The following is a 9,900-nucleotide window of genomic DNA, read 5'->3' on the forward strand; positions in this document are numbered from 1 at the left end:
CAGTGTTGATTGTTTCTAATATTGGTCTACATGAAACAAACTTGCTGATAGAGACTCCTTTGGGAATTCTTTTTCCCCCCACTCAATTCTTCCACCCTACTCCCTACCTAGCTCCCCCCCACACACCGACATCTGTCAACCTGCTCTCTATCTATGAGTCTGTTATTATTTTGCTTGTTAGTTTATTTTGTTCATTAGATTCCACATATGAGTGAAATCATATGACACTTGTCTTTCTTGGGAATTTTTGAAAATATTTTATTGATTTTTTACACAGAGGAAGGGAGAGAGATAGTTAGAAACATCGATGAGAGAGAAACATCGATCAGCTGCCTCCTGCACATCTCCTACTGGGGATGTGCCCGCAACCCAGGTACATGCCCTTGACCGGAATCAAACCTGGGACCTTTCAGTCCACAAGCCAACCCTCTATCCACTGAGCCAAACCGGTTTCGGCGGAGTTATTGACTTAATATAGAGATTATCTTGGGTTTTCTTTGTGAACAATCATATTTTCTGTGAATTTTGTTCTTTTGTACTTTCCAATTCTAACACAGCAAAAAAAATCTAGTGTTACTTTACAAATAGGGCAGGACTTGCATCTTTTACACAGAGGACTCGAATTAGCTCACTACTTCATGTAGATCTGTAGGCACATCTCCTGTACCGAAGATAAACTATAAGCCTTTAGGGCCTTGTTAATAGTTCGAAACCTTAAGGAGCCATAACAGAATCAGCTCTGGCTTGCTGAGCATTCTTTTTGTTTCTCATACCTATGTATTCACATTTCTTTCTTTCAGATTTGGTTATGTGTATATTTCATTATTTTTAAATTTATTTAGAATTTCTATGTACTTTACTTGGAATGGGCTTTGTCCACATCAGCTTAGTTTGCCATATTGCCAAGAATCACACCCCTAAAAATCATATACTTCCACACCAAAGGAATTAGCCATGCTCTCTGAGCCCTTCGGCTTTATTGAACCCTCTCAACCCTAAGATATTATGATTCTGTGCAAAGATAAAAAAAGGCATTTCAGGGAATAATTCCAAATTCTTTTAGGTTCAGAGATAGACAATCTGGAAATTTTAGGTTCATTATATTTGGGGAAAATATACTTAGATCTGCATCCCCTTTGACTAGCACATAACTCACACATGTTGAGAAGAATATTTTAATGAATTATTGAGTAGAGTTATTTTTGGAAAAATTAGTGAATTATTCAGGATACCCTGGGAAAAGGATATTAAATAGTACAATATAAGATAATAAATGCTAAAGTTAATAAATGATCGCAAACTGTATAATTGTTTAAACAGAATAAAAGGGTATGTCCCTCCTATGCAACAGTCCCAGTGGGTATCTTTGGTGGTGGGTGGCTCTGGTACGTGGAGAACCAGAGACACAAACTCATTTCACCATGTGACTCCACCATCCCATCCAGCCCCTTGGCCATTTTATCTAGCATGCACAAGGGAAAAACAAGTATGGAGGAAGCCCAGAAATGGAACACATGGATGAACTGGCAGTTGAAAACTCAGTCACACCTCAGTGCAAGAGAGCCTGGGAAATCTAGTCTACTTGTGTAGTCCAGAAGAAGAGAACAACATGGGTTTGGATAAGGCTCTGCCATAGTTAGTATGCCTCAGAGTACAAGTGGATCAAAGAGGAGGGGATCTATGGTCAATAAGCTAAGGAAACATTACAGTATTTCAGGTAGAAAAGGATGATTATCTAAGCTAAAGCTCTGAGACAGTAGCTAGAAAAGTTAAATTATGTGAGGTTCCTTTTAAATAATCAACAAGATCAGGCGTAGAAGTGAAGGAGAAACTGGGTGTGTGTGCCTGTGAGCATCCCACATGTGGGGAACCAAAGAAATAAACCCTGATTTAACTCTAGAAATATTAAGCTCAAACTTATGGGTTCATAAAATGAACAATATTTCACAATGAACTCTCTGGGAGTGACTAAAAAAACAAAAAACACCAAGTATGGTTCCATGCCTGAAAAAGAGCCTGCAAACTACTTAGGTTGGATGTGCAAAGTAGAGGGTTTGGACAGACACGATGGGAGAATGACTGAATGTAAAAGTATGGTAGAGAGACGTCAAAGGGACAGGTACAGATCTGAGAGTTTACTATGCTGTCCTGGAAGTGACTATAGAATTGGATGAGTCCCCACAAGAAATAAAACAAAGAGAAGACCCAAGAGAAAAGCTTTGCAATGATCTATATTAGAGAGTTTACAAAAAGGTAAAACTTATCAAAGGAGGTGGTGAAAGTCTTATTTGAAAATGGGAATCTTGGGGAGGAAATTCACTAGGCTTGTTTTTCCTAGATCATAACTCTGTGGTCCTTGTGATTTATAGTCTTTCAGTGTCAGTGCAAATACCTTTTACTCCCTGGGCCTGGGATCACTATGGCTTTGGTCACTGGAACAATTTCTAATTTCCAGGCCGGTCCTTGTATTATCACACCTTTTGCACTGGTGTATTTTGCCAAAGACTCCAAAACGCTGTCATTTCCAAATCATATTTAATAAAATTGCCATGTGATTCTGGCTTCTCCATTAAGTTGTAAGGTCCCTGAGAGCAGAGACTCTGTCTTACAGGTTGAATAAATAGATTGCATTTCCACATATTTTTTATTTTTCCATAAGCCTAACAAAGTATCTAGTTCACGCAATGTGAGAATTAAGTACTTGTTAATTGATTAATTCCTATACGGTTGGGTAGTGGCACTGGGATGGGGGAGGTTGGGCAGTTCTGATTCAAATATCAATTAGTCCCACTGATCAACAAGGATATTTTCCCAAAATACTGGCTTTCTCTGGATTTAGTAAACTCAGTTGCAGAGATGACTTATCATTGAGGTAAAACTGGTGGGTAAGGAAGATCATTATACTAGTACAGAGTAACTTCACTAAAATTCTGGATTTCTCTCCCCAATCTTAATAAAAGAATAATGAGGGAAGATAATCAATCCTCTACCCTGGATTTTATCCTCCTGGGAGTTAGCGGTCAGCAGCAACAGGAAGATTTCTTCTTCATCCTCTTCCTGCTCATTTACCCCATCACACTGCTTGGAAACCTGCTCATCATCTTGGCCATTTGCTCTGACATTCGCCTTCACCACCCCATGTATTTTCTCCTTGCTAACCTCTCCTTTGTCGACATCTTCTTCTCCTCTGTAACCATCCCAAAGATGCTAACCAACCATCTCTTGAGCACCAAAACCATCTCCTTTGGGGGATGCCTGACACAGATGTATTTCATGATTGCTTTGGGTAACACAGATAGCTATATCCTGGCTGCAATGGCATATGATCGTGCTGTGGCCATCGGCCGGCCACTTCATTACACAACGATTATGAGCCCACGAACTTGTATCCTGTTAGTTTTTGGGTCTTGGGTGGTTGGAAACGTCAATGCCCTCCCCCACACTCTGCTCACAGCTCGCCTGTCCTTCTGTGGTAACCAGGAAGTGGCCAACTTCTACTGTGACATTACCCCTTTGCTCAAGCTGTCCTGCTCTGACATCCACTTTAATGTGAAGATGATGTACCTGGGGGTTGGTGTTTTCTCTGTGCCTTTGCTGTGCATCATCATCTCCTATGTTTGGGTCTTTTCCACGGTCTTACTAGTACATGTTCCATCCACCAAGGGTGTGCGCAAAGCCTTCTCCACCTGTGGTTCCCACCTCACAGTTGTTTCTTTGTATTACGGGACAGTCATGGGCATGTATTTCCGCCCTCTGTCTAGCTACAGTCTAAAGGATGCTGTGATAACTGTGATGTACATGGCAGTGACTCCAATGTTAAATCCTTTCATCTACAGTCTGAGAAATCGGGACATGAAGGCTGCCCTGGGGAAACTCGTCAGCAAGAGAGTCTCCACGTAACCGATGTGAGGTCGTATTGGACACTGTAGTCACCAATTAAAATGCACTTGGCAACCCATCCCCAATGTCCTCACTCTTCAAGAAGCCACCTTTGCTCTTTCCAGCCGAAGATTATTCTTCTCCAATATTTGTAACAATTCACGATTCATCTTATTGACATTGTCACCTTGAACACACTGTTGTCCTGTGGCAGAGTTACAGCACTGGAATAGTGGGTTCATGTCCCAGCTACTGTCTTGTCTCTCAGAGTAAAGTAGAAAAGGCATGAAGCTCAGCTTCCACGTGCACATTTAGTAACATCTGCCTGCCACTCTCAGGATGTGAGTATAGTGATCGTTCTTTATTTGCAGGATATAAACCATTCATCAAATGGCCAATGTTTATTGGGCTATTATGTTTAACCATCTCCACTTGGCCTACCACCTTCTGAGAGCAGGTCTTAATACATCACTCTACCTTTCATAATCTTGGTCATAGAAACTATATCCAATAATTCTCGGCGGAAAGTGGGATGAACAAATGAAAAAATATCAGTCTCTGAAATGTAATGTGCCAATGACAAGGCATAATCATACTAGATGTTACTTACCCATCCAGGAAATCTTTAAATACACTGACCTGGGGAAGCATTCTTGTTCTTGCTGTATTGTGAAGCAAACTAGACTGTTTCTAAAGAGCAGACGACTCTCCCGCAAATGACCCTCAATAGTTATTGCATTCTAAAGTAATAAATATTCTAATTCAATTAATATAATAAAGTGTTGATTTAATTACTTATAAAATTAAATAAAGCTACACTGAAAAAAATCAGGGTGCCAAATAAGTGAAGGAAAAAGGGAAGTATTGAGAATTAGGTGGCCTTGCTTCTCCAGAATGTAAAGATGAGCTTTAATTCTGGATGGCCAGCCCTGGTTATGTAGGTGATAGTCCCCAAACAGAGGTAGTTAACCCAGCAGGTCACTCAGTAACCACTAAGAAATTCCACTACCTATGATTTGATTCTGTTCATGAGAAAATTATAAAATTTTTCTCAAAATATGAATAAGATATAAATGATTGTCCTTAAATATCATATTCCCAAACAGGATAAAATTTTGAAGGGGTAGATTGACTGTGTCTTGGAACAGTATGCACTTTGTTTTATGATCTACTATTTTAATCTGCCAGTAAAAATATAAAATTATCTCTTATAGCTCATTCACATTGCCAAGAATTGTCCATGAATGTTAGAAGACAGTGTTATTCATCTTTTAATGCTTTCTATGCCTCTAAAATACCAAGGATGAGAACTAGAGCAATTATCCTTTGTTCTTTAACCAAAAAGAATTTGATTACAAATGCATATGAATCTGTGTGAATGAATGACCAAATTATGGAGAGAATGAAGATATTTCACTTAGGGAATTTTCAAAGTTGGCCAATGAATTTCTGGACTGTCTCTCCCCAGGGGAAGAGGAGGATTGGGGCTCGGTTTTGTTCTGCTGTAGCTTCAGCACTTAGTGCTGACATAGAGTCATTAGTTGATTAATTTGTATTGAATTAATAAACAAATGCAACATTATGTTTAAATAATGAATACAACAAGATTAATTTTCCTGTCGTGGGTAAACAAAAAACCCATGCTGTTGCAAATGGTATGAGATATTTCAAATATTTCCCATAGTAAAATATTAACTGCCACGAGGATGTTATACAAGAAGAGCTGAGGATGTAAACTCTTAGAAGAATGCCTTACCACCAACCTGCTCTGTCAGTCTGACATTATTTCTGTTTTAATACAGACAAAAGAATTTGACCTCCATACTGTGTTCTGTACAATAACCATAAGAATCGATATGTATGTTTATACCTTTAAATGCAAATAAAAGTCTACAATGTAGTTAGATGTAAGTTGTTACTAAATATTGCATGGTGGTCCTAGGGGTATTTGTGACATTATTCAGATAAATAGATAAGTAGACAGATGATAGATGGTAGACACATAGATACATAGATGATAGATGACAACAGCTCTACGTGAAGCAATGATGAGAGTTTGCCTTCAAATAAGATTGGATAGAGACAAGTAAAGGCGCAGAAAAGGGTGGTGAGATCAGGAGTTTAATTAGGCAGCTCTGAAGGATCTAAACTGCAGGAGTCCTCAAACTTTTTAAACAGGGGGCCAGTTCACTGTCCCTCAGACCGTTGGAGGGCCGGACTATAGTTAAAAAAAAACAACTATGAACAAATTCCTATGCACACTGCACATATCTTATTTTGAAGTAAAAAAACAAATATTTTCAGCGGGCCACATGTTTTCAGCGGGCCACCATCACATCACATCACATCACAATCCCTCTCCAGAATATTTCATCCAGACCAATCCAGGTGGTAGCCGTTATTGCTCATCCTCCCCACTCAGCCCCTGACAGCCCCTCATCTCTCTGTGTGTCTCTGCATTTATGTATTTTGGGTTTTCATTGAACTGAAATCATTGTATATGTTACCTTTCATGTCTGACTAATTGATGAGAAGACATGACTGAATTTGATTTGGTTTGTATAAAATTAATAAAACCTCTTAGTTTTATTTGCCTCTTAGGAAAATCCCTAAGAGGCAAAGATTATATGTAAAAGAAAGAGGCCCCAATATTAAATATTTACATTACCTTGGGGTATGGACCACTTTGAGAATTATGATATGAGTGTTCAGAAACCATAAGGAAATGCCTGGGTCTCTGAAGCACCTTTAAAATCTTTCTTTTCTTGGACAGGCAGTGTTTAACGTTTCTAGTGTGCATAGTATAAAAATATAAACTCAGACGTTTCCCTTAATTACCATGCATTAGGTATTAAAATATGTTTTTAAAGTTTTTGACAAATGAATTTTGTTTTTTTTAAATATGTTGTTATTGATTTTAGAGAGAGAGGAAGGGAGAGGGATAGAGAGATGGAACGATTGATGAGAGAGACATGGATCAGCTGCCTCCTGCACACCGCCTCCTGGGAATCGACTCAGCAACCTGGGCATGTGTCCTGACCCAGAATGGAATCAGCAAACTCAACGCACAGGATGATGCCCAACCAACCGAGTCACACCAGCCAGGGCTTCCTTCACCTTTTTTGTACTCAGTTCTGCAGCTCCCTCCACGCGCCCCCCCGCTCTCCCCCCTACCCCCCCCCCCCCCGCCCCCCAGCTACCAGTCTGCTCTCTAGGAGTCTGTTTCTACCTCGTTTGTTAGTTTTATACTGTCCATTAGATTCCACATAGAAGTGAAATCATATAATATTTGTGTTTATCTAACTGGCTTACTTCACTTAGCATAATGCTCTTCTGCTCCACACATGCTCTTGCAAAGGGTAAGAGTTCCTTCTTTTTTACAACCGCATGGTGTTGCATTGTGTAAATGTACCACAGCTTTTTATCCACTCATCTACCGATGGACACTTGGGCTGCTTCCAAATCATGGCTATCTTATATAATAAGGAACTAATATGCTAATTAGACCAAACAGCAGAACGAATGTCCGGACGACCATCTGGACAACCTTCCAGATGAAGCCGAGGCTGCGAGGGGCTGTGAGGGCCAGCCAGGGCTGCAAGGGCTGAGCCCCTTGCATGAATTTCATGCATTGGGCCTCTTGTTGTAAATAGCACTGCAATGAAGATACGGGTGCATATATTCTTTTGAATTAGCGTTTCAGGTTTCTTTGAATATATTCCTAGAGGTAAAATCGCTGGGTCATAAGGCAGCTCCATTCTTAATATTTTAAGGGAACTCCACACTGTTTTCTACAGTGGCTGCACCTATCTGCATTCTCACCAACAGTGCACAAGGGTTCCATTTTCTCCACACCCTTACCAGCAGTGCTTGTTGATTTATTGATGGTAGCCATTCTGACAGGTGCGAGGTGATATCACATTGTGGTTTTAATTTGCATTTCTCAGGTGATTAGTGAGTTTGAGGATCTTTTCATACGTCTATTGGCCATTTTTATGTTCTCTTTGGAGAGTTGTTCATTCATGTCTTCTGCCCATTTTTAAATCAGATTGGTGTGCATGTTTTCGTTTTTTTTGGGGGGGGGGGGCGTTGGTGTTGAGTTGGATAAGTTCTTTATAAAGTGTGGATATTAACCCTTTATCAGATATATCATTGGTGATTTTTTTCTCCCATTCAGTAGGGTTTATTTTTTTCATTTTGTTGATGGTTTCCTCTGTTGTGCATAAATTTTTTAGTTTGATGTAGTTCCATTTGTCTATTTTTTTATTTTGTTTCCCTTGCCTGAGGAGATAGATCAGAAAAAAACATTGCTAAGACAAATGTTAGTGTGCTTACTGCTTATGTTTTCTTAAAAATATGTTTTATTGATTTTTAGAAACAGAGAAAGGGAGAGAGAGATATAAACATCAATGAGAGATAAACATAGATTTGCTGCCTCTTGTACCTCCTTACTTGGGATTAAGCCCACAACCCAGACATGAGATCTGACCAGGAATCAACCTCTAGATGCCTGGGACAACCCTCAATCCACTCTGCCAACCGGCCAGGCTGCTTACAGTTTCTTCTACAGGTTTTATAGTTTCACCTCTTAGATTTATGTCTTTAATTCATTTTTAGTTTATTCTAGTATGTGGTTTAAGAAAGTGGTCTAGTTCCACTTTTTAAAATGTATTTGTCCAATTTTCCCAACACCATTTATTAAATGGACTGTCTTTACCCCATTGTATATTCTTGCCTCCTTTGTTAAATATTAATTGACCATATAAGTGTGGGTTTGTTTCTGGGCTCTCTATTCTGTTCCACTGATTTAGGCTTTTGTTTTTATGCCAATACCATGCTCTTTTGATTAACATAGCCTTGTAGAATAGTTTGATATCAAAATTAACACCAAAGTAATAAAAATATTTAAATATATCAGCCTTTTGGGAAAACTGAAAAGTTATCTACAAAACATGGTTTACAAAAGTGTGATATAATATACTTGGTTTTCAATGAATTTTTCAGTGCATATTTACTCATAACATGATGTCAAAATGGGGTATAGCTATCCTGGGTGGACTCAGTCTACATATTGCACTGAGGAACCAATGACCACTTTTAACATTGTAGATCTCTCTATATTCACCGACCTCATAGAAAATACTGAACACTACCTCAGCAACCTCATGATTATAAAAATGCTTATTTGCTTTTCTTAAGTATTTCTGTTGGCACAGTAGGGGCAATTAGTGAAAATATGTTCTCTTCATGTTATGCAAAATTCTAAATTAGAAGCACTGGAAGTTTTATAAAAATAGTCCTCAGTAAAAACTTCTGGAGTTTTAAATCAGAAAGTTTCCAGTGATGTTAATTTAATTTAAGTTACTAATACAATGAAAATTAATATTCTCAATAAGGCTAGAGTAAAGCAGTAGATTTTATATAAAAATTGTATTGATACAAACATCACCTGTTTTCTAGAAAAATATTAAAAATAATTTAATATGCAAAAATTACTAGGTGTGTAGTTTTGATTTATATAATATGCCCTCAAATTTAAATGTAATTCCATGAAGCAATAAAATCCACATCTCTGGATTATCTATTACTTGCATACAGGTGCCAAGAAACCATTTTCACTGCCTAGAGTAATGATTCTTGCTTTGAAAGGACATCTGTGGAATGTTGGTTTTGATGTAAACCTCATCATTTTGAATTTAAATTTAAATTAAGTAGGTTACCATTTTAACGTCACCAAAATATATGGACCCAATATAGAAAGTCGGATCCATGTTAGAAATAAAGATTCGCAGTTATTCCTTTCCAAACTTGTCATTAGCATTTTATATTTATGCTCTTGGCTCTGTTTGTGTGCCTCACAGATGAATTCAAACATAATTCCACTACAGGGGAATGTTAATTAGTCAGTTTCCCCAAACTTGAAAACTTCAATGCTAATCTAGTTGTGTTACTTTGAGGCTTCACTGCTTAAATCCATTATAACATTATGGAATCCATAGCTCAGGATTGCAGAGAAGGGCT

At 38.4% G+C, this 9,900-nt stretch overlaps 1 protein-coding gene across 1 annotated transcript; it reads left to right on the forward strand.

Moving 5' to 3' along the window:
- Window positions 1-2,964: 2,964 nt before the first annotated feature.
- On the forward strand, window positions 2,965-3,900 carry LOC138994426 (olfactory receptor 1A1). The gene has a single exon (XM_070394354.1). It carries the CDS (start codon window positions 2,965-2,967, stop codon window positions 3,898-3,900), a length of 936 nt encoding a protein of 311 aa, XP_070250455.1.
- The last annotated feature ends 6,000 nt before the right edge of the window (window positions 3,901-9,900 follow it).

Source organism: Myotis yumanensis, unplaced genomic scaffold (assembly GCF_028538775.1).
Source record: "Myotis yumanensis isolate MYYU_CA2020_CCGP unplaced genomic scaffold, mMyoYum1.0.hap1 SCAF_16, whole genome shotgun sequence".
NCBI lineage: Eukaryota > Metazoa > Chordata > Mammalia > Chiroptera > Vespertilionidae > Myotis > Myotis yumanensis.